Source organism: Oncorhynchus nerka, linkage group LG8, assembly GCF_034236695.1.
Source record: "Oncorhynchus nerka isolate Pitt River linkage group LG8, Oner_Uvic_2.0, whole genome shotgun sequence".
In the NCBI taxonomy this organism is placed as follows: Eukaryota; Metazoa; Chordata; class Actinopteri; order Salmoniformes; family Salmonidae; genus Oncorhynchus; species Oncorhynchus nerka.
The window spans coordinates 5,043,794-5,069,481 of NC_088403.1; the positions used below are offsets into that span (position 1 = coordinate 5,043,794).

Sequence of the window (25,688 nt, forward strand, 5' to 3'; positions counted from 1 at the left end):
CCTGTAGTCTGTTACTATAGTTGTGATGAAAGGAGAACAGAGATTCTATCCTGTAGTCTGTTACTATAGTTGTTGTTATGATGAAAGGAGAACAGAGATTCTATCCTGTAGTCTGTTACTATAGTTGTTGTTGTGATGAAAGGAGAACAGAGATTCTATCCTGTAGTCTGTTACTATAGTTATGATGAAAGGAGAACAGAGATTCTATCCTGTAGTCTGTTACTATAGTTATGATGAAAGGAGAACAGAGATTCTATCCTGTAGTCTGTTACTATAGTTGTGATGAAAGGAGAACAGAGATTCTATCCTGTAGTCTGTTACTATAGTTATGATGAAAGGAGAACAGAGATTCTATCCTGTAGTCTGTTACTATAGTTGTTGTTGTGATGAAAGGAGAACAGAGTTTCTATCCTGTAGTCTGTTACTATAGTTGTTATGATGAAAGGAGAACAGAGATTCTATCCTGTAGTCTGTTACTATAGTTGTGATGAAAGGAGAACAGAGATTCTATCCTGTAGTCTGTTACTATAGTTGTTGTTGTGATGAAAGGAGAACAGAGTTTCTATCCTGTAGTCTGTTACTATAGTTGTGATGAAAGGAGAACAGAGATTCTATCCTGTAGTCTGTTACTATAGTTGTTATGATGAAAGGAGAACAGAGATTCTATCCTGTAGTCTGTTACTATAGTTGTTGTGATGAAAGGAGAACAGAGATTCTATCCTGTAGTCTGTTACTATAGTTGTGATGATGAAAGGAGAACAAAGATTCTATCCTGTAGTCTGTTACTATAGTTGTTGTTGTGATGAAAGGAGAACAGAGATTCTATCCTGTAGTCTGCTACTATAGTTGTGATGATGAAAGGAGAACAGAGATTCTATCCTGTAGTCTGTTACTATAGTTGTTGTTGTGATGAAAGGAGAACAGAGATTCTATCCTGTAGTCTGTTACTATAGTTGTTGTTATGAAAGGAGAACAGAGATTCTATCCTGTAGTCTGTTACTATAGTTGTTGTTGTGATGAAAGGAGAACAGAGATTCTATCCTGTAGTCTGTTACTATAGTTGTTGTTGTGATGAAAGGAGAACAGAGTTTCTATCCTGTAGTCTGTTACTATAGTTGTTGTTGTGATGAAAGGAGAACAGAGATTCTATCCTGTAGTCTGTTACTATAGTTGTTATGATGAAAGGAGAACAGAGATTCTATCCTGTAGTCTGCTACTATAGTTGTTGTGATGAAAGGAGAACAGAGATTCTATCCTGTAGTCTGTTACTATAGTTGTTGTGATGAAAGGAGAACAGAGATTCTATCCTGTAGTCTGTTACTATAGTTGTTGTGATGAAAGGAGAACAGAGATTCTATCCTGTAGTCTGTTACTATAGTTGTTATGATGAAAGGAGAACAGAGATTCTATCCTGTAGTCTGTTACTATAGTTGTTATGATGAAAGGAGAACAGAGATTCTATCCTGTAGTCTGTTACTATACTTGTTGTTGTGATGAAAGGAGAACAGAGATTCTATCCTGTAGTCTGTTACTATAGTTGTTGTTGTGATGAAAGGAGAACAGAGATTCTATCCTGTAGTCTGTTACTATAGTTGTTGTGATGAAAGGAGAACAGAGATTCTATCCTGTAGTCTGTTACTATAGTTGTTATGATGTTGTGATGAAAGGAGAACAGAGATTCTATCCTGTAGTCTGTTACTATAGTTGTTGTGATGAAAGGAGAACAGAGATTCTATCCTGTAGTCTGCTACTATAGTTGTTGTTATGATGAAAGGAGAACAGAGATTCTATCCTGTAGTCTGCTACTATAGTTGTTATGATGAAAGGAGAACAGAGATTCTATCCTGTAGTCTGTTACTATAGTTGTGATGAAAGGAGAACAGAGATTCTATCCTGTAGTCTGTTACTATAGTTGTGATGAAAGGAGAACAGAGATTCTATCCTGTAGTCTGCTACTATAGTTGTTATGATGAAAGGAGAACAGAGATTCTATCCTGTAGTCTGTTACTATCGTTGTTGTGATGAAAGGAGAACAGAGATTCTATCCTGTAGTCTGCTACTATAGTTGTTATGATGAAAGGAGAACAGAGATTCTATCCTGTAGTCTGTTACTATAGTTGTGATGAAAGGAGAACAGAGTTTCTATCCTGTAGTCTGCTACTATAGTTGTTATGATGAAAGGAGAACAGAGTTTCTATCCTGCGGCCAGAAGCAGCTAGTCTTGAGGATTACTCACTGCCGCCTGACGTACTGGCCACGGAGCAGGTTCAGACGTGTTGTGTGGTAGAGCTCTGACATCCCTCTGACTAATACTGGAACACAGGAAGTCTCTCTCATACAGGACAATAATCTATACTACCTCCTGAAGTGTACATTCCTTCACTATATATCCCACAAAATGTAAAAGCGTTGGATTGGTTGAGCTGGGATAGAGGGAGTTTCATCCTCTTCCTATTGAACACTATTTGAGGTTATTGAGACGTTTGGGGGGGGGCAGAGGAGAAGTAGAGGAGAAGGGGAGGAGAGGGGGTAGAGGAGAGGGGGTAGAGGAGAAGGGGAGGAGAGGGGGCAGAGGAGAAGGGGAGGAGAGGGGGCAGAGGAGAAGGGGAGGAGAGGGGGCAGAGGAGAAGGGGAGGAGAGGGGGCAGAGGAGAAGGGGAGGAGGGGGCAGAGGAGAAGGGGAGGAGAGGGGAGAGGAGAGGGAGGGGAGAGGGGCAGAGGAGAAGGGGAGGAGAGGGGGCAAAGGAGAAGGGGAGGAGAGGGGGCAGAGGAGAAGGGGAGGAGAAGGGGAGGAGAGGGGGCAGAGGAGAAGGGGAGGAGAGGGGGCAGAGGAGAAGGGGAGGAGAGGGGGAAGGGGAGGAGGGAGGAGAGGGGGTAGAGGGAAGGGGAGAGAGGGGGGGAGGAGAGGGGGGGGAGAAGGAGAGGGGAGGGGGCAGAGGAGAAGGAGAGGGGAGGGGGTAGAGGAGAAGGGGAGGAGAGGGGCAGAGGAGAAGGGGAGGAGAGGGGGCAGAGGAGAAGGGGGGAGGAGAGGGGGCAGAGGAGAAGGGGAGGAGAGGGGGCAGAGGAGAAGGGGAGGAGAGGGGGCAGAGGAGAAGGGGAGGAGAGGGGGCAGGGGAGGAGAGGGGAGAGGAGAGGGGAGAGGGGCAGAGGAGAAGGGGAGGAGAGGGGGCAAAGGAGAAGGGGAGGAGAGGGGGCAGAGGAGAAGGGGAGGAGAAGGGGAGGAGAGGGGGCAGAGGAGAAGGGGAGGAGAGGGGGCAGAGGAGAAGGGGGAGGAGAGGGAGGAGGGGAGGAGAGGGGGTAGAGGAGAAGGGGAGGAGAGGGGGTAGAGGAGAGGGGGCAGCGGAGAAGGAGAGGGGAGGGGGCAGAGGAGAAGGGGAGGAGAGGGGAGGGGGGCAGAGGAGAAGGGGAGGGAGAGGGGGCAGAGGAGAAGGGGAGGGGGGGTAGAGGAGAAGGGGAGGAGAGGGGAGAGGGGGCAGAGGAGAAGGGCAGGGAGGGTAGAGGAGGGGGAGGGGGGGAGAGGGGGAAAGAGGAGAAGGGGGGAGAGGGGGCAGAGGGGGAGGGGAGAGGGGGCAGGGGGAGAGGGGGCAGAGGAGAAGGGGGGCAGAGGAGAAGGGGGCAGAGGGGAGGGGAGGGGGCAGAGGAGAAGGGGGGGCAGAGGGGAGGGGGGGAGGGGGCAGAGGAGAGGGGGAAGGGGAGGGGGAGGGGAGAGGGGAGGGGGGCAGAGGAGAAGGGGAGGGGAGAGGGGTAGAGGGGGAGGGGGAGGGGAGGGGGCAGAGGAGAAGGGGAGGAGAGGGGGTAGAGGAGAAGTGGAGGGAGGGGGTAGAGGAGAAGGGGAGGAGAGGGGAGAGGGGGCAGAGGAGAAGGGGAGGGGAGAGGGGGTAGAGGGGGGAGGGGGAGGGGAGGGGGGCAGAGGAGAAGGGGAGGAGAGGGGGTAGAGGAGAAGTGGAGGGAGGAGGGGGAGGGGAGGGGAGGGGGCAGAGGAGAAGGGGATGGCAGAGGGGAGGGGGAGGGGGCAGAGGGGGAGGGGAGAGGGGGCAGAGGAGGAGGGGAGAGGGGGCAGAGGAGGAGGGGAGGGGGGCAGAGGAGAAGGGGAGGGGAGAGGGGTAGAGGAGAAGGAGGGGAGGGGAGGGGAGAGGGGGCAGAGGAGAAGGAGAGGGGGTAGAGGGAGAGGGGGTAGAGGGGAGGGGAGAGGAGAAGGGGAGGGAGAGGGGCAGAGGGGAGGGGCAGAGGAGAAGGGGAGGGGGTAGAGGGGGAGGGGAGGGGCAGAGGAGAAGGGGAGGGGAGAGGGGTAGAGGGAGAGGGGCAGAGGAGGAGGGGAGGGGGCAGAGGAGAAGGGGAGGGGAGAGGGGTAGAGGAGAAGGGGAGGGGAGGGGAGGGAGAGGGGGCAGAGGAGAAGGAGAGGGGGTAGAGGGAGAGGGGGTAGAGGGGAGAGGAGAAGGGGAGGGGAGAGGGGCAGAGGGGAGGGGGCAGAGGAGAAGGGGAGGGGGTAGAGGGGGAGGGGAGGGGCAGAGGAGAAGGGGAGGGGAGAGGGGTAGAGGGAGAGGGGCAGAGGAGAAGGGGAGGGGGTAGAGGGGGAGGGGAGAGGGGCAGAGGAGAAGGGGAGGGGAGAGGGGAGAGGGGGCAGAGGAGAAGGAGAGGGGGAGGGGGAGGGGAGGGGGGGTAGAGGGGGTAGAGGGGGAGGGGGTAGAGGGGGAGGGGAGGGGGGCAGAGGAGAAGGGGAGGAGAGGGGTAGAGGAGAAGTGGAGGGGAGGGGGCAGAGGAGAAGGGGAGGGGAGGGGGCAGAGGGGGAGGGGAAGAGAGGGAGCTGTGAGCTGACGTTGAGTTGCCAGGTGCCAGTCCACGAAATCAAAAACACTCTTTGAATAATGTTCTGTCCTGCTCTAGGGGCTGGTGGGAAAAAACAGGCCGTCCCACGAACACACTGGCGCACAAGGTTGAATTGATTTGATGAGTAAATATCTTGGTGATTCCTCTGTATAATGGTGCTGTTGTTTGTTGGCAGGGAGAGACCTCTGGGTGCTCATTCTGGGAAAGAATCCGGCTGAGCACCAGATGGGAATTCCTGAATTCAAATATGTTGGGAATATGCATGGAAACGAGGTAAGCTCATCATGGAGGCGCCAACGCACACACAGACACACAGACACACACACACACACACAGACAGACACACAGACAGACAGACACACACACAGACAGACACACAGACAGACACACGCACACAGAGAGACACACACACACACACACAGAGACACACACACACACAGACACACGCACACAGAGACACGCACACAGAGACACGCACACAGAGACACGCACAGAGAGACACACACACACACAGAGACACACGCACACAGAGACACACGCACACAGAGACACACGCACACAGAGACACACGCACACAGAGACACACACACAGACACACACAGACACACACAGAGACACACACACACAGAGACACACACACACACAGAGACACACACACAGACACACACAGAGACACACACAGAGACACACACACACACAGAGACACACACAGACACACACACACACACACACACACACACACACACACACAGACACACACACACACACACACACAGAGAGACACACACACACACACACAGAGACACACACACAGAGACACACACACAGAGAGACACACACACACACACAGAGAGACACACACACACACACACACAGAGACACACACACACACACACACACAGAGAGACACACACACACACACACACACAGAGAGACACACACACAGAGAGACACAGAGAGACGGACAGAGAGACACACACACAGAGAGACACAGAGAGACACACACACACAGAGACACAGAGAGACACACACACACACACACAGAGAGACACAGAGAGACACACACACAGAGAGACACAGAGAGACACACACACACAGAGACACAGAGAGACACACACACACACACACAGAGAGACGGACAGAGACAGAAGATATTTGGTGTAGTAGCATTAAGTCATGTTATAAATGTGTTCCTAGTCGGCTGTCCAATCCAGGTCCAAGCCATCTTCACCAGTCCTGTTCACTAAACCCCCCCCACCAGAGGAGAGAGGATATAGAGGTGATACTGTTCACTAAACCCCCCCTACCAGAGGAGAGAGGATATAGAGGTGATACTGTTCACTAAAGCCCCCCCCCCACCAGAGGAGAGAGGATAGAGAGGTGATACTGTTCACTAAACCCCCCCCACCAGAGGATATAGAGGTGATACTGTTCACTAAACCCCCCACCAGAGGAGAGAGGATATAGAGGTGATACTGTTCACTAAACCCCCTACCAGAGGAGAGAGGATATAGAGGTGATACTGTTCACTAAACCCCCCACCAGAGGAGAGAGGATATAGAGACGATACTGTTCTCTAAAGCCCCCCACCAGAGGAGAGAGGATATAGAGGTGATACTGTTCACTAAACCCCCCCACCAGAGGAGAGAGGATATAGAGACGATACTGTTCTCTAAAGCCCCCCCCACCAGAGGAGAGAGGATATAGAGGTGATACTGTTCACTAAACCCCCCCCACCAGAGGAGAGAGGATATAGAGACGATACTGTTCTCTAAAGCCCCCCCCACCAGAGGAGAGAGGATATAGAGGTGATACTGTTCTCTAAAGCCCCCCAGAGGAGAGAGGATATAGAGACGATACTGTTCTCTAAAGCCCCCCAGAGGAGAGAGGATATAGAGACGATACTGTTCTCTAAAGCCCCCCACCAGAGGAGAGAGGATATAGAGACGATACTGTTCTCTAAAGCCCCCCCCACCAGAGGAGAGAGGATATAGAGGTGATACTGTTCACTAAAGCCCCCCCCACCAGAGGAGAGAGGATATAGAGGTGATACTGTTCTCTAAAGCCCCCCCCAGAGGAGAGAGGATATAGAGACGATACTGTTCTCTAAAGCCCCCAGAGGAGAGAGGATATAGAGACGATACTGTTCTCTAAAGCCCCCCCACCAGAGGAGAGAGGATATAGAGACGATACTGTTCTCTAAAGCCCCCCACCAGAGGAGAGAGGATATAGAGGTGATACTGTTCACTAAAGCCCCCCCAGAGGAGAGAGGATATAGAGGTGATACTGTTCACTAAACCCCCCACCAGAGGAGAGAGGATATAGAGGTGATACTGTTCTCTAAAGCCCCCCCCACCAGAGGAGAGAGGATATAGAGGTGATACTGTTCTCTAAAGCCCCCCCACCAGAGGAGAGAGGATATAGAGGTGATACTGTTCTCTAAAGCCCCCCACCAGAGGAGAGAGGATATAGAGGTGATACTGTTCTCTAAAGCCCCCTCCCCCAAAGGAGAAAGGATAGAGAGGTGATACTGTTCACTAAAGCCCCCCCCACCAGAGGAGAGAGAGAGGATAGAGAGGTGATACTGTTCACTAAAGCCCCCCAAAGGAGAAAGGATATAGAGATGATACTGTTCTCTAAAGCCCCCCCACCAGAGGAGAGAGGATAGAGAGGTGATACTGTTCACTAAAGCCCCCCACCCACCAGAGGAGAGAGGATATAGAGGTGATACTGTTCACTAAAGCCCCCCCAGAGGGGAGGGGATATAGAGATGATACTGTTCTCTAAAGCCCCCCCACCAGAGGAGAGAGGATATAGAGGTGATACTGTTCACTAAAGCCCCCCCCCCCCAGAGGGGAGGGGATATAGAGATGATACTAGTCAGTGGTTTACTCTTGCTTTACCAAACAGGAAATGAAATGAATGTAGACGAGGGGGCCTCCCTCTCATATCAAACAAAAACAACTCAGCCTTGCATGTCCTCCTCTTTCCGTTGGCCTTGCTAAATGTGGAAGCAGGGGTGGACTGCTACAGACACACACACTGTGTGATTAGGGTTGGATGGAGATGGATGGAGAGGTCCTTAAATAGAGATGTTTCATCGTTATGTCTGGAGGGACATGCCGTGTGTGTCCGTCCTTCAGTCCGTGGCCTGTGGGAAAGAGAGGGCGGGGGCTGGGACCACAAAGAGTTGTAGAAGCTGAGGGCTCTGGGGCCTGGAGGGCCACAGAGGAGGAGTAGCTGACTGTGACCCCAGCAGGAGGAGGTTGAAGAGGGGCTCTTTTCACACTGCCCCCCCCTTCTTGATCTCCAGTCTTTCTCCCATCCCCTCTCTATCGCCCTCCGTTCCTCCACTCTGGTTCCCTCGGGTCTCCTCCTGTCTGTTTTCCCTCGGGTCTCCTCCTGTCTGGTTTCCCTCGGGTCTCCTCCTGTCTGGTTTCCCCCGGGTCTCCTCCTGTCTGGTTCCCTCGGGTCTCCTCCTGTCTGGTTCCCTCGGGTCTCCTCCTGTCTGGTTTCCCTCTGGTCTCCTCCTGTCTGGTTTCCCTCTGGTCTCCTCCTGTCTGGGTTCCCTCGGGTCTCCTCCTGTCTGGTTTCCCTCGGGTCTCCTCCTGTCTGGTTTCCCTCGGGTCTCCTCCTGTCTGGTTTCCTCGGGTCTCCTCCTGTCTGGTTTCCCCCGGGTCTCCTCCTGTCTGGGTTCCCCCGGGTCTCCTCCTGTCTGGTTCCCCCGGGTCTCCTCCTGTCTGGTTCCCTCGGGTCTCCTCCTGTCTGGTTCCCCCCGGGTCTCCTCCTGTCTGGTTTCCCTCTGGTCTCCTCCTGTCTGGTTTCCCTCGGGTCTCCTCCTGTCTGGTTTCCCTCGGGTCTCCTCCTGTCTGGTTCCCCCGGGTCTCCTCCTGTCTGGTTTCCCCCGGGTCTCCTCCTGTCTGGTTTCCCTCGAGTCTCCTCCTGTCTGGGTTCCCTCGGGTCTCCTCATGTCTGGGTTCCCTCGGGTCTCCTCATGTCTGGGTTCCCTCGGGTCTCCTCCTGTCTGGTTCCCTCGGGTCTCCTCCTGTCTGGTTCCCCCCGGGTCTCCTCCTGTCTGGTTCCCTCGGGTCTCCTCCTGTCTGGTTTCCCCCGGGTCTCCTCCTGTCTGGTTTCCTCGGGTCTCCTCCTGTCTAGTTTCCCCCGGGGCTCCATTGTAAGTCCCAGTCCTCCTCCAGGGGTCTGAATGAAACCCTCTCTGCAGGAGATAGCGACACCACTCTACTCTCGGACCGGGAAATCTGATGAAGAAAAATGAGGTTGAGAAGACTCCGGCCAACGCACAGCAGATACGCCACAGAGAGAGAGCTGCTCTTCAGCATTACTGTAGTAAACAAACACTAACAGGCTTTATTAGTAATAAGATAAACAACTACGTATCATGTTTTGTTTTTTTTAAACTAAAACGTGCTCATAATTGACTTCATTGTCCCCATAGGGACAAATGTGTTTTTACGGTCCATTTATTTACAGAACCAGTCAAAAGGTTTGGACAGACTTACTCATTCAAGGGTTTTTCTTTATATTTACAGTTTTCTACATTGTAGAATAATAGTGAAGACATCGAGACTATGAAAATGACACAGATAGTTGAGAGAATGCCAAGAATGTGACACAGATAGTTGAGAGAATGCCAAGAATGTGACACAGATAGTTGAGAGAATGCCAAGAATGTGACACAGATAGTTGAGAGAATGCCAAGAATGTGACACAGATAGTTGAGAGAATGCCAAGAATGTGACACAGATAGTTGAGAGAATGCCAAGAATGTGACACAGATAGTTGAGAGAATGCCAAGAATGTGACACAGATAGTTGAGAGAATGCCAAGAATGTGACACAGATAGTTGAGAGAATGCCAAGAATGTGACACAGATAGTTGAGAGAATGCCAAGAATGTGACACAGATAGTTGAGAGAATGCCAAGAATGTGACACAGATAGTTGAGAGAATGCCAAGAATGTGACACAGATAGTTGAGAGAATGCCAAGAATGTGACACAGATAGTTGAGAGAATGCCAAGAATGTGACACAGATAGTTGAGAGAATGCCAAGAATGTGCAAAGCTGTCAAAGCAACGAGTAGCTACTTTGAAGAATCTGGAACAAAAAAATGGTATATTTTGATTTGTTTAATTATTCCAGATTCTTCAAAGTAGCTACTCGTTGCTTTGACAGCTTTGCACATTCTTGGCATTCTCTCAACTATCTGTGTCACATTCTTGGCATTCTCTCAACTATCTGTGTCACATTCTTGGCATTCTCTCAACTATCTGTGTCACATTCTTGGCATTCTCTCAACTATCTGTGTCACATTCTTGGCATTCTCTCAACTATCTGTGTCACATTCTTGGCATTCTCTCAACTATCTGTGTCACATTCTTGGCATTCTCTCAACTATCTGTGTCACATTCTTGGCATTCTCTCAACTATCTGTGTCACATTCTTGGCATTCTCTCAACTATCTGTGTCACATTCTTGGCATTCTCTCAACTATCTGTGTCACATTCTTGGCATTCTCTCAACTATCTGTGTCACATTCTTGGCATTCTCTCAACTATCTGTGTCACATTCTTGGCATTCTCTCAACTATCTGTGTCACATTCTTGGCATTCTCTCAACTATCTGTGTCATTTCATAGTCTCGATGTCTTCACTATTATTCTACAATGTAGAAAAAAGGGGTTCAAAAAGAGAGGATCACACAGAGGGATTCTGGGTAGTCTGAAACAAATCTACTTTGAAACTATAAAGTGTACACCTCACACACGTGGTTATGGCCTTAAAGAAGGAGACGCCTGTACCATGTCATTTTGAGTTCGCTTCCCAATATTACACTTTTATATACATCACAGAAGACTGAAATATAACAACTGCTTGAAATATAACAACTGCTTGAAATAGAAACACCAGATTTTTTTTACATTTTAATAAAATTGTTTATGAATTATGAAAAATATGAATGATGTTCTCGGTAGTCTAGAGGACAATGTGGTCATTTGATTGCAGGAAAGGTTTTTAAATGGAATGTACAGGTTTCCTGTTTGTCAGCTTGAAAGACGCCATCTTGAAATGTGTCAGTTGGAAGTGAATGAACAGTTTTTAACTGTGTTGCACCATCCTGCAGTTCCACCTGTTGAACACCCAGTCAGACACTTCCTTCAGAACAGTGATGGCCGATCTCAACCGCAAAGAGACACTATGGGTGTATGTCTGTGATCCAGCCCAGCAGTAACACACCTCGTTCAGATTATTGGCTTATCCTAGTCTTTTAATTAAAGGGATATTTCGGGATTTTGGCATTCAGGCCCTTTTTATCTACTTTCCCCAGAGTCAGATAAATTTGTCTCAGTGTGCAGTTTGAAGCAAGTTGCTAACGAGTGCAGTTGCTAACGAGTGCAGTTGCTAGCGAGCACGAGTGCAGTTGCTAGCGAGCGCTAGTGCAGTTGCTAGCGAGCGCTAGTGCAGTTGCTAGCGAGCGCTAGTGCAGTTGCTAGCGAGCGCTAGTGCAGTTGATAGCGAGCGCTAGTGCAGTTGATAGCGAAACTGCATCGAACGTCTTTAATACGGGACATCGACGAGTTCATCTGACTCTGGGGAAGTAGACAAAGGGCCTCGTTGCTAAAATGCCGACATATCCCTTTAAGACTGATTAGTTAAATCAGGTCAGGTGTGTTACTGCTTGGTTGGGACAAAAGCCTGCACCCACACCACGACGCCTGCAGATAGAAATGGTTGACCCCTACTTTAGTGAGATGGAATAGACTTGGAGGGTGTGGACTTGTGAGAGAATTGAGGGTGTGGAAATAAGTGGAAATAAGACTTACTGTAAATAGACGTGACTCTGAGGAGTCTGCTGTTAGAAGACTTAAAGGCCCTAAGACGGCTAACGGTACTATGACTCAGACTGAGGCCCCAAGACAGCTAGTGGTGGTAGTAGACTGCGAGGCCCCAAGACAGCTAGTAGTGGTGGTGGTGGTAGTAGTAGACTGAGAGGCCCCAAGACAGCTAGTAGTGGTGGTGGTGGTGGTGGTAGTAGTAGTAGACTGAGAGGCCCCAATACAGCTAGTGGTGGTAGTAGACTGAGAGGCCCCAAGACAGCTAGTGGTGGTGGTGGTAGACTGAGAGGCCCCAAGACAGCTAGTGGTAGTAGTAGACTGAGAGGCCCCAAGACAGCTAGTGGTGGTGGTAGTAGACTGAGAGGCCCCAAGACAGCTAGTGGTGGTAGTAGACTGAGAGGCCCCAAGACAGCTAGTGGTAGTAGTAGACTGAGAGGCCCCAAGACAGCTAGTGGTGGTGGTAGTAGACTGAGAGGCCCCAAGACAGCTAGTGGTGGTAGTAGACTGAGAGGCCCCAAGACAGCTAGTGGTAGTAGTAGACTGAGAGGCCCCAAGACAGCTAGTGGTAGTAGTAGACTGAGAGGCCCCAAGACAGCTAGTGGTAGTAGTAGACTGAGAGGCCCCAAGACAGCTAGTGGTGGTGGTAGTAGTAGACTGAGAGGCCCCAAGACAGCTAGTAGTGGTGGTGGTGGTAGTGGTAGACTGAGAGGCCCCAAGACAGCTAGTGGTGGTAGTAGACTGAGAGGCCCCAAGACAGCTAGTGGTGGTAGTAGACTGAGAGGCCCCAAGACAGCTAGTGGTAGTAGACTGAGGCCCCAAGACAGCTAGTAGTGGTGGTGGTAGTAGTAGACTGAGAGGCCCCAAGACAGCTAGTGGTGGTGGTAGTAGACTGAGAGGCCCCAAGACAGCTAGTGGTGGTGGTAGTAGACTGAGAGGCCCCAAGACGGGTAGTGGTGGTGGTGGTAGACTGAGAGGCCCCAAGACAGCTAGTGGTGGTGGTAGTCGTAGACTGAGAGGCCCCAAGACAGCTAGTGGTGGTGGTGGTAGTAGTAGTAGACTGAGAGGCCCCAAGACAGCTAGTGGTGGTGGTAGTAGTAGTAGACTGAGAGGCCCCAAGACAGGTAGTGGTGGTGGTAGTAGACTGAGAGGCCCCAAGACAGCTAGTGGTGGTAGTAGACTGAGAGGCCCCAAGACGGGTAGTGGTGGTGGTGGTAGACTGAGAGGCCCCAAGACAGCTAGTGGTGGTGGTAGTCGTAGACTGAGAGGACCCAAGACAGCTAGTGGTGGTGGTGGTAGTAGTAGACTGAGAGGCCCCAAGACAGGTAGTGGTGGTGGTAGTAGACTGAGAGGCCCCAAGACAGCTAGTGGTGGTAGTAGACTGAGAGGCCCCAAGACAGCTAGTGGTGGTGGTGGTAGTAGTAGTAGACTGAGAGGCCCCAAGACAGCTAGTGGCGGTGGTGGTGGTGGTAGTAGTAGACTGAGAGGCCCCAAGACAGGTAGTGGTGGTAGTAGTAGTAGACTGAGAGGCCCCAAGACAGCTAGTGGTGGTGGTAGTAGACTGAGGCCCCAAGACAGCTAGTGGTGGTGGTGGTAGTAGTAGACTGAGAGGCCCCAAGACAGCTAGTGGTGGTGGTGGTAGTAGACTGAGGCCCCAAGACTGCTAGTGGTGGTGGTGGTAGTAGACTGAGGCCCCAAGACAGCTAGTGGTGGTAGTAGTAGACTGAGGCCCCAAGACAGCTAGTGGTGGTGGTGGTAGTAGTAGACTGAGGCCCCAAGACAGCTAGTGGTGGTGGTGGTAGACTGAGAGGCCCCAAGACAGCTAGTGGTGGTGGTGGTCGCTCTGGATAAGAGCGTCTGCTAAATGACTTAAATGTAAATGTAGTAGTAGACTGAGAGGCCCCAAGACAGCTAGTGGTGGTGGTGGTAGTAGTAGACTGAGAGGCACCAAGACAGCTAGTGGTGGTGGTGGTAGTAGACTGAGGCCCCAAGACAGCTAGTGGTGGTGGTGGTAGTAGTAGACTGAGGCCCCAAGACAGCTAGTGGTGATGGTGGTAGTAGTAGACTGAGGCCCCAAGACAGGTAGTGGTGGAAGAAGGGTCGTACTCTACAGATGTTGTAGAGAATGAACCTGAAGGAGCGATTCGCTGCTTTGATGTTTGCAGAGGTTGACTGGGTGTTGTCCAGGGTCACGCTAAGGTTGTTTATGCTCTGGAAAGGGGGACGTTGTGGAGTTGTCATCTGGGATGGAGAGGTCTTGGACCGAACAGGCGCTTCCCCCAGGAGGAAGAGCAGCTCCGTGTTGTTGAGCTTGAGGTAGCGGGCCGACGTCCAAGCTGAGATGTCTGTCTGGCACGCAGAGATACCTGTCGCCACCTGGGTGTCAGAAGGAGAAGAGTAGCTGAGTGTCATCCTCGTAGCAGTGATGGGAGAGACCATGTGAAGGGTATGAGGGAGCAGAGTGACTTGGTTTATAGAGAGAAGAGGAGAGGGCCTAGAACTAAACTTAAACCAAAAAAAAACAGACCGAGCCAGCATTACTCCTCCTATCAGACCGGGCCAGCATTACTCCTCCTATCAGACCGGGCCAGCATTACTCCTCCTATCAGACCGGGCCAGCATTACTCCTCCTATCAGACCGGGCCAGCATTACTCCTCCTATCAGACCGGGCCAGCATTACTCCTCCTATCAGACCGGGCCAGCATTACTCCTCCTATCAGACCGGGCCAGCATTACTCCTCCTATCAGACCGGGCCAGCATTACTCCTCCTATCAGACAGGGCCAGCATTACTCCTCCTATCAGACAGGGCCAGCATTACTCCTCCTATCAGACAGGGCTAGCATTACTCCTCCTATCAGACAGGGCCAGCATTACTCCTCCTATCAGACAGGGCCAGCATTACTCCTCCTATCAGACAGGGCCAGCATTACTCCTCCTATCAGACAGGGCCAGCATTACTCCTCCTATCAGACAGGGCCAGCATTACTCCTCCTATCAGACAGGGCCAGCATTACTCCTCCTATCAGACAGGGCCAGCATTACTCCTCCTATCAGACAGGGCCAGCATTACTCCTCCTATCAGACCGGGCCAGCATTACTCCTCCTATCAGACAGGTCCAGCATTACTCCTGCTCTCTGACTGGGCCAGCACGACTCCTGCTGTCTGACTGGGCCAGCACGACTCCTGCTCTCTGACTGGGCCAGCGTTACTCCTGCTCTCTGACTGGGCCAGCGTTACTCCTGCTCTCTGACTGGGCCAGCGTTACTCCTGCTCTCTGACTGGGCCAGCGTTACTCCTGCTCTCTGACTGGGCCAGCATTACTCCTGCTGTCTGACTGGGCCAGCATTACTCCTGCTCTCTGACTGGGCCAGCATTACTCCTGCTCTCTGACTGGGCCAGCATTACTGTTGCTGTCTGACTGGGCCAGCATTACTCCTGCTGTCTGACTGGGCCAGCATTACTCCTGCTCTCTGACTGGGCCAGCATTACTGTTGCTGTCTGACTGGGCCAGCACTTGGGACTGAGGGACCTAAACCCCCCTCCTCCATCCCCTCCAGGCTTCACTGTAACTAGACTTCCAAATCCCAGCATAGATCAGTAGTCAGTCAGTCCCCTGGAGCAACCTTAAGGACCGTCACAAATAGCACCCTATCCACTATGCAGGGCTCTACTGACCAGGACCCTGGGCTCTCCTGTAAAGTAGTGCCCTGTATAGGGAATAGGATGTAATATTACTGTAGTTCCTTCCTCTAAGCTGAATGGACATGGTTAAGAGATACCAGATGAGGCCTTTCCTCTCATTTCCCCCCAGCTGGGATGTAGCAGAGCGATGTCACGGCGATGTCACACTGCCTCTACTTCACCTGGGGGCACACAGGACATGTTCTGCTGCTCTGAGGGGTATACACACACACATTCACACACTCACTTCTCTCTGACTATCCATTCAGAAGACTAGGCCTCAGGGCTAGCCGTGCTCCACTGTTGTAGCCTGAATAGAATGGAGCATTCTAGAATACCACAGTGCTCAGTGGACGGAGACACAATGGAACTACAATGTGCTGTTGCTTAGGGATGGAACCATATGAATTCCGTTAGCTCCCCTGATTCTAGTTCCGGAAGCTCTGGAGTTCTAGCCAGGGTTTTCTATTTGTGGCAATCATTACTAACAGGAGTTAACCATTCTGTGTGTTTGATCTTTGGACCAGGAGGTGAACTACTTTCCTCCTCCTCGGCAGATTGAGTAGAAATTAAATAAACTAATCGTGCTCCTTTCTTCAAATGTCATTCAGCCTCTTCAAAACAGGTGACACTGCCCCCCAAACTGACATGTTTGGCACAGAATCATTTGACTTATAGACTCATTTGAATATAGAGACGTGACATGGGACTTGGCGAACGAAACCCTCTAAAACGATGATGACTCCTCTTCAATCACACATACAGAGCTTCCAGTAATGGTGGTCCATCGACAATGTCTTAGCAAATCAAGAACAACTTGTACCGTGGCATTTTTAACCTTGATCCACCTGAGACTGAACCAAACTATTCACATCTCAGCTGTCTTCTAATGAGTTTCTCTTGGCTCTTATCATGCATGTTATACTGTTATATCACAGTCCAGTACACCCTGTTTCTCTGTTTTGAAGTTTGCCCCATCTATCTTGAGGGCTTGAACAGGTGGTTGAGGGCGGCGTCAGGTGGTTGAGGGCGGCGTCAGGTGGTTGAGGGCGGCGTCAGGTGGTTGAGGGCGGCGCCAGGTGGTTGAGGGCGGCGCCAGGGGGTTGAGGGCGGCGCCAGGTGGTTGAGGGCGGCGCCAGGGGGTTGAGGGCGGCGAGGGGTTGGCGGCGCCATGTGAAGGGTTGAGGGGGCGCCAGGGGTTGGGCGGCGCCAGGGGTTGAGGGCGGGCCAGGGGTTGAGGGCGGCGCCAGGGGGTTGACTGCTGCGATGAGGGCGGCGCCAGGGGTTGACTGTGGCGCCAGGGGTTGACTGCGGCGCCAGGGGTTGAGGGCGGCGTCAGGGGGTTTAGGCGGCGTCAGGGGTTGAGGGCGGCGTCAGGGTTGAGGGCGGCGTCAGGGGTTGAGGCGGCGTCAGGGGTTGAGGGCAGCGTCAGGGGTTGAGGGCGGCGTCACTCCTCCTATGTTGAGGGCAGAGCCAGGGGGTTGAGGGCAGAGCCAGGTGAGCAGCAGTGTGATTGTTATACAGGCTGAAGAAGGTTAACAGCAGGACAGCATTAACCATGTAGAGGATTAGTTTAGCTGGTTGGTTAACAGAAGGACCACATTAACCATGTAGAGGATTAGTTTAGCTGGTTGGTTAACAGAAGGACCACATTAACCATGTAGAGGATTAGTTTAGCTGGTTGGTTAACAGCAGGACCACATTAACCATGTAGAGGATTAGTTTAGCTGGTTGGTTAACAGCAGGACCACATTAACTGTGTAGAGGATTAGTTTAGCTGGTTGGTTAACAGCAGGACCACATTAACCATGTAGAGGATTAGTTTAGCTGGTTGGTTAACAGCAGGACCACTAACTGTGTAGAGGATTAGTTTAGCTGGTTGGTTAACGGCAGGACCACATTAACCATGTAGAGGATTAGTTTAGCTGGTTGGTTAACAGCAGGACCACATTAACCATGTAGAGGATTAGTTTAGCTGGTTGGTTAACAGCAGGACCACATTAACCATGTAGAGGATTAGTTTAGCTGGTTGGTTAACAGCAGGACCACATTAACCATGTAGAGGATTAGTTTAGCTGGTTGGTTAACAGCAGGACCACATTAACCATGTAGAGGATTAGTTTAGCTGGTTGGTTAACAACAGGACCACATTAACCATGTAGAGGATTAGTTTAGCTGGTTGGTTAACAGCAGGACCACATTAACCATGTAGAGGATTAGTTTAGCTGGTTGGTTAACAGCAGGACCACTAACTGTGTAGAGGATTAGTTTAGCTGGTTGGTTAACAGAAGGACCACATTAACCATGTAGAGGATTAGTTTAGCTGGTTGGTTAACAGCAGGACCACATTAACCATGTAGAGGATTAGTTTAGCTGGTTGGTTAACGGCAGGACCACATTAACCATGTAGAGGATTAGTTTAGCTGGTTGGTTAACAGCAGGACCACATTAACCATGTAGAGGATTAGTTTAGCTGGTTGGTTAACAGCAGGACCACATTAACCATGTAGAGGATTAGTTTAGCTGGTTGGTTAACAGCAGGACCACATTAACCATGTAGAGGATTAGTTTAGCTGGTTGGTTAACAGCAGGACCACATTAACCATGTAGAGGATTAGTTTAGCTGGTTGGTTAACAGCAGGACCACATTAACCATGTAGAGGATTAGTTTAGCTGGTTGGTTAACAGCAGGACCACTAACTGTAGAGGATTAGTTTAGCTGGTTGGTTAACAGCAGGACCACTAACTGTGTAGAGGATTAGTTTAGCTGGTTGGTTAACAGCAGGACCACATTAACCATGTAGAGGATTAGTTTAGCTGGTTGGTTAACAGCAGGACCACATTAACCATGTAGAGGATTAGTTTAGCTGGTTGGTTAACAGAAGGACCACATTAACCATGTAGAGGATTAGTTTAGCTGGTTGGTTAACAGCAGGACCACATTAACCATGTAGAGGATTAGTTTAGCTGGTTGGTTAACAGCAGGACCACATTAACCATGTAGAGGATTAGTTTAGCTGGTTGGTTAACAGCAGGACCACATTAACCGTGTAGAGGATTAGTTTAGCTGGTTGGTTAACAGCAGGACCACATTAACCGTGTAGAGGATTAGTTTAGCTGGTTGGTTAACAGCAGGACCACATTAACCGTGTAGAGGATTAGTTTAGCTGGTTGGTTAACAGCAGGACCACTAACTGTGTAGAGGATTAGTTTAGCTGGTTGGTTAACAGAAGGACCACTAACTGTGTAGAGGATTAGTTTAGCTGGTTGGTTAACAGCAGGACCACATTAACCATGTAGAGGATTAGTTTAGCTGGTTGGTTAACAGCAGGACCACATTAACCATGTAGAGGATTAGTTTAGCTGGTTGGTTAACAGCAGGACCACTAACTGTGTAGAGGATTAGTTTAGCTGGTTGGTTAACAGCAGGACCACATTAACCATGTAGAGGATTAGTTTAGCTGGTTGGTTAACAGCAGGACCACATTAACCATGTAGAGGATTAGTTTAGCTGGTTGGTTAACAACAGGACCACATTAACCGTGTAGAGGATTAGTTTAGCTGGTTGGTTAACAGCAGGACCACTAACTGTGTAGAGGATTAGTTTAGCTGGTTGGTTAACAGAAGGACCACATTAACCATGTAGAGGATTAGTTTAGCTGGTTGGTTAACAGCAGGACCACATTAACCATGTAGAGGATTAGTTTAGCTGGTTGGTTAACAGCAGGACCACATTAACCATGTAGAGGATTAGTTTAGCTGGTTGGTTAGTAAGTAGCAGATCTTTTGAGAGGGCAGATTTGATCAATCTCAGACTAAATGGAAATACGTGCTGGTCTTAAGGTCAACGAGGATTAGTCATGCTAAGATCCAATCCGAGGGACGGAGGGAGGGGTGGATGGTGGGAGGGAAGGATGGCAGGGTCTCAAGGGTTTTTAAGAGCCTACATTTCTCAGACAGTAGAATGTGGGTTCACCAGTAGTGGGGGGGGGGGGGGGGTCTCTGACGTTCTGACAACGTGTCTCAGTTTATTCAGTGTTTTATCTGCTGCAGTCGGTCAGCAGACGGACGTTCTGACAGTGTCTCTTTCAGTGTGTCCAGGGTTCGTTGAATACATTTTCTCAGACGGCATAAAGTATACCATTTACCTAAAACACTGTTGTAACCATTGAATTAGAACACTAGAATCTTATCACATCATTTAAAGCTCAGATTGTCTACGTTCTACGGTCTGTTTACATATATTTTTATAGACTAATTATACAGACAATTGGTATAAAACCTGTATAAAATGTATTTATAATCATATGACAATATTTTAGGTTGACTATAATTCTATTATAGAATTTCCGATATCGCATTCCTTTTTATTTTCTTCCCCTATAAAATGTATTTATAATTATATGACAATATTTTAGGTTGACCAAGATTCTATTATAGAATTTTCTTCCCGTTCTGGAACGTTGAGGGTTTATGACATGGCCCTCTACTAAGTCAATAGGATCTCTATGGTTGTAACTGTATCAATGCATCTCTTTTTTTTAGGTGGTGGGCAGAGTTCTCCTGCTCCAGCTGATCGATCACCTGACCCGTGGTTACCTTAGCGACCCGCTGGTGACCCGCCTCCTGAACAGCACCCGCGTCCACATCCTGGTTTCCATGAACCCAGACGGCTTCGAGTCCTCCAGCAGAGACTGCATGTACTCCCAGGGGAGGTGAGATAGTGAGGGACATCATGGGTTGAGTCTTAGTCACCGTGGATGGAGGGACATCATGGGTTGTCTCTTAGTCACCGTGGATGGAGGGACATCATGGGTTGTCTCTTAGTCACCGTGGATGGAGGGACATCATGGGTTGTCTCTTAGTCACCGTGGATGGAGGGACATCATGGGTTGTGTCTTAGTCACCGTGGATGGAGAGACATCATGGGTTGTGTCTTAGTCACCGTGGATGGAGGGACATCATGGGTTGTGTCTTAGTCACCGTGGATGGAGGGACATCATGGGTTGTGTCTTAGTCACCGTGGATGGAGGGACATCATGGGTTGTGTCTTAGTCACCGTTGATGGAGGGACATCATGGGTTGTGTCTTAGTCACCGTGGATGGAGGGACATCATGGGTTGTCTCTTAGTCACCGTGGATGGAGGGACATCATGGGTTGTCTCTTAAAGTCAATAAGATCCATCTGTCCCTGTAACTCCCAGCCTTGGTCCAGTCTGACATGTAGAGCTTTCCAATGTGTTTAGGTGTGTTTGAGTGAATACATCTGACCGTGCGACTATGTGGTGTCACTCATCCAGACAAAGTGCCTCCGTGTCGGTTTCACAGTATCGTGTTGATCTCCTAGAGGGTCGGTCAGCATCTATAGCTCTGTCCATGGATTTAACAGTGGTTACATTTCTCCAGACCACACCAATAAAGATTTTAAAAAATATATAGGTTTACCCAATACACCCTATTCCCTATATAGTGCACCATAGGGATATGGTTAAAACTAGTCCACTCTATAGGAGACCCAGGTCAAATTGAGTTCTACTGTCTGGATAGAGTTGTGGCAGTAAGACTTTAGAGGATTACTGGATGGATGGAGTGGCTGGATGGGATGGGTGGTGGCTTGGGTGGATGGATGGATGGAGTGGCTGGATGGATGGGTGGCTGGATGGATGGAGTGGCTGGGTGGATGGAGTGGCCGTGGATGGATGGATGGATGGATGGGTGGCTGGATGGATGGAGTGGCTGGGTGGATGGGGTGGCTGGTTGGATGGGGTGGATGGGGTTGGATGGATGGGTGGCTGGATGGATGGATCTGGCTGGACTGGCTGGCTGGGTGGATGGAGTGGCTGGGTGGATGGAGTGAATACATGGCTGGCTGGGCTGGATGGAGTGGCTGGATGGGTGGGATGGATGGAGTGGATGGATAGCTCTGTCCATGGGTGGAGTGGTTGGATTTCTGGAGTGGCTGGTAAAAATGGATGGGAGTGGCTGGTTGGATGGAGTGGCTGGACCCAGGTCAAATTGAGTTCTACTGTCTGGATGGTTGGATGGGGATGGATGGCTGGATGGATGGATGGAGTGGCTGGATGGATGGATGGGAGTGGCTGGCTGGATGGATGGAGTGGCTGGCTGGTTGGATGGAGTGGCTGGGTGGATGGGTGGCTGGATGGATGGGTGGATGGAGTGGCTGGGTGGATGGAGTGGCTGGGTGGATGGGGTGGCTGGTTGGATGGAGTGGCTGGTTGGATGGAGTGGCTGGTTGGATGGAGTGGCTGGTTGGATGGAGTGGCTGGTTGGATGGGGTGGCTGGTTGGATGGAGTGGCTGGTTGGATGGATGGATGGATGGAGTGGCTGGTTGGATGGGGTGGCTGGTGGCTGGCTGGATGGATGGTTGGATGGGATGGTGGCTGGCTGGATGGAGTGGCTGGTTGGATGGGAGTGGCTGGTTGGATGGCTGGCTGGATGGATGGATGGATGGATGGATGGATGGATGGGCTGGATGGATGGATGGAGTGGCTGGACGGAGTGGCTGGACGGATGGATGGAGGCTGGCTGGCTGGATGGATGGATGGATGGATGGATGGACGGAGTGGCTGGACGGAGTGGCTGGATGGATGGAGTGGCTGGCTGGATGGAGTGGATGGGTGGATGGATGGAGTGGCTGGACGGAGTGGCTGGCTGGATGGATGGACGGATGGATGGATGGATGGAGTGGCTGGACGGAGTGGCTGGACGGAGTGGCTGGCTGGCTGGCTGGATGGATGGATGGATGGATGGATGGATGGATGGATGGATGGATGCAGGTCTGGCCTGTTGTGTTGCTCAGTAGACCAGAACATAACAGTTGTAGGATGGTTCAGGGTGTAAACAGCAGAATGGTTACTGAGACCCCAGTGAATCATCAGCTAAGGCAGTGAAAGTGTACATCCCATAGGGAATAGGGTTCCGTTGGCCCCCTACATAGGGAATAGGGTTCCGTTGGCCCCCTACATAGGGAATAGGGTTCCATTTGGAAGGGAGGCAGTGACAGTCTGTTAGTGGAATTCTAAATTCCTATATGTTTTGTAGCCAAAACCAAATTCGCACTCTTTCTATTTCATTAATGAGTTGTAAGTTCATTAATTATGCATGAAGTAGATCGAGACCAGTCTTAAAAGCCAGGTAACAGCGTTTATTTCAAGAGAGTACTGCCACATACAAATATTTCCACAGGTTATAAACTGAAAATGACGTCAGCGTTTTCTAAACGTTCTATCTCTTAGAGGCCCTATAGTTTCTCGAGCTTTCGCTCCACGCCTGAAGTCAAGGTCAGTCAGTATAATTCAGCATTCTAGACAGTCTGGAGATAGTCCGTTCCTGCCACCTGGAGATTGTACAAATGAATGAACTAAGGAACAGACCTTCATTGTTACTAAACTCCTGACTACATTATATACAATTGGGAAAGGGAGCAAGAGAGAAAATTCACATGTACAGTACATTATAGCATTTGGACTAGTCAGTTCTGATTGGAATGTATACATAATTAGTCATTTCAACCATAATTTCCTCCAACACACCCATTAACAGATCCTGGAGTTTTATCTGAGATGTTTGTAGACACAACACCTCTACAACGCTCGCCCACAACACTCTGATGTGGGCGAGGGGCAGGAAGCCACGCCTGAAAACAGACTCTCTCTCTCGCTCTGTCTCTCTTCTCTCTGACACACACACACTCTCTTTCACTCACAAACACTTGCATTTATACACACACACACATACGCACACACACATACACACATACACAGATCCCATTCCCTGGCAGTGGATCCCCCCCGGATGGGACAGGGACACACACACACACACCCAGCCCCAAACAGTGACACACTCACATCGACTCACACAGATGTTATTCCCACTCCCTGGCAGTGGATCCCCCCGGATGGGACAGGACACACACAGATCCCATTCCCTGGCAGTGGAGTCCTCCCCGGATGGGACAGGACACTGACACCCACACACTCTGACTCTGACACAGTCATCCCAGCCCCAGACAGTGGAAAAAAACTCTCACCTACTCGTTACCATAACAACTTGAAACAGGGAATGGTTCTTAGAACAACAGAGACGTCTCCCTTCCTGGGGAAAAAATATTATTAAGCAACAATACAATAACGCAGCAAGTTGGGTTTCCGAAGTTTTAGTGATTGGAGGAGATGACGGCAATGACTTCCTGGAACTAAATGACTTCCTGGAACTAAATGACTTCCTGGAACTAAATGACTTCCTGGAACTAAATGACTTCCTGGAACTAAATGACTTCCTGGAACTAAATTACTTCCTGGAACTAAATGACTCGTCATGTTTTTGTTGTAATAGGGCTTAGATCAGTGGTCATCAGTTTAACTGAAACCACTGGCAATGAACACAACCTGTTCTGTTTTGGTGGTAAATATCTGACATCTGTCTGCACTGAACTGTTTTATGGTAGATCTGATATCTGTCTGCAGTGAACTGTTTTGCGGTAGATCTGATATGTCTGCACTGAGCTGATTGGTAGATCTGATATGTCTGCACTGAGCTGATTGGTAGATCTGATATGTCTGCACTGATTGGTAGATCTGATATGTCTGCACTGAGCTGATTGGTAGATCTGATATGTCTGCACTGACCTGTTTGGTAGATCTGATATGTCTGCACTGAGCTGATTGGTAGATCTGATATGTCTGCACTGAACTGTTTTATGGTAGATCTGATATGTCTGCACTGAACTGTTTTATGGTAGATCTGATATGTCTGCACTGAACTGTTTTATGGTAGATCTGATATCTGTCTGCACTGAGCTGATTGGTAGATCTGATATGTCTGCACTGAGCTGATTGGTAGATCTGATATCTGTCTGCACTGACCTGATTGGTAGATCTGATATGTCTGTACTGAGCTGATTGGTAGATCTGATATGTCTGCACTGAGCTGATTGGTAGATCTGATATGTCTGTACTGAACTGATTGGTAGATCTGATATGTCTGCACTGACCTGATTGGTAGATCTGATATGTCTGCACTGAGCTGATTGGTAGATCTGATATCTGTCTGCACTCTGATTGCACTGAGCTGATTGGTAGATCTGATATGTCTGCACTGACCTGATTGGTAGATCTGATATGTCTGCACTGACCTGATTGGTAGATCTGATATGTCTGCACTGACCTGATTGGTAGATCTGATATGTCTGCACTGAGCTGATTGGTAGATCTGATATGTCTGCACTGACCTGATTGGTAGATCTGATATGTCTGCACTGAGCTGATTGGTAGATCTGATATGTCTGCACTGACCTGATTGGTAGATCTGATATGTCTGCACTGACCTGATTGGTAGATCTGATATGTCTGCACTGAGCTGATTGGTAGATCTGATATGTCTGCACTGACCTGATTGGTAGATCTGATATGTCTGCACTGACCTGATTGGTAGATCTGATATGTCTGCACTGAGCTGATTGGTAGATCTGATATGTCTGCACTGAGCTGATTGGTAGATCTGATATGTCTGCACTGAGCTGATTGGTAGATCTGATATGTCTGCACTGACCTGATTGGTAGATCTGATATGTCTGCACTGAGCTGATTGGTAGATCTGATATGTCTGCACTGACCTGATTGGTAGATCTGATATGTCTGCACTGAGCTGATTGGTAGATCTGATATGTCTGCACTGAGCTGATTGGTAGATCTGATATGTCTGCACTGAGCTGATTGGTAGATCTGATATGTCTGCACTGAGCTGATTGGTAGATCTGATATGTCTGCACTGAGCTGATTGGTGGTTATTTAGAAGACCCAATAGAAGTGAACCATTTGTACATTTCACTCTGCCTGTAACCCGGCACTTTGCTGTCCCTCGTGTTTACCGTAAATACAGAGGCAGGAACAAAGCCTCTCAACCACAATACTGACCCTTTAGTCTTTTATTTGACTGTCTGGAAACAGGACGACTTCCCGAAGTCTCCAATTAGCCAGAGATGGGCCTGGAAAGTTCGGGTTTAGGTTCAAAATGGCACACTATTCCCTATGGGCCCTGGTCAAAAGTAGTGCACTACATAGGGAGTAGGGTGCCGTTTTGGGACGTAGGTCCGGTCTTGACTCCAACTCTGTAATTAGCAGTGTTCAACTGGAGAGTCTTTGGAGTGCAGCCTCATAGGAGGAAATGGGAACATTTCTGAACTTCTCCTTTAGCCTACACACACACACACACACACACACACACACACACACGGGCTTCTTGATGAGGTTGTGGTTCTTGGAAGTGGCAGGAAGTCCCTAGGAATAGATTGTGTTTCAAGAGAC

General features: G+C 49.7%; 1 protein-coding gene across 1 annotated transcript in view; it reads left to right on the forward strand.

Moving 5' to 3' along the window:
- Positions 1-25,688, forward strand: part of cpm (carboxypeptidase M) — a 111,287-nt gene that overhangs the window by 22,173 nt on the left and 63,426 nt on the right. The window contains 2 exon segments of the mRNA XM_065021249.1: positions 5,002-5,099; positions 19,908-20,077. Coding sequence (XP_064877321.1) covers positions 5,002-5,099; positions 19,908-20,077 — 268 coding nt within the window.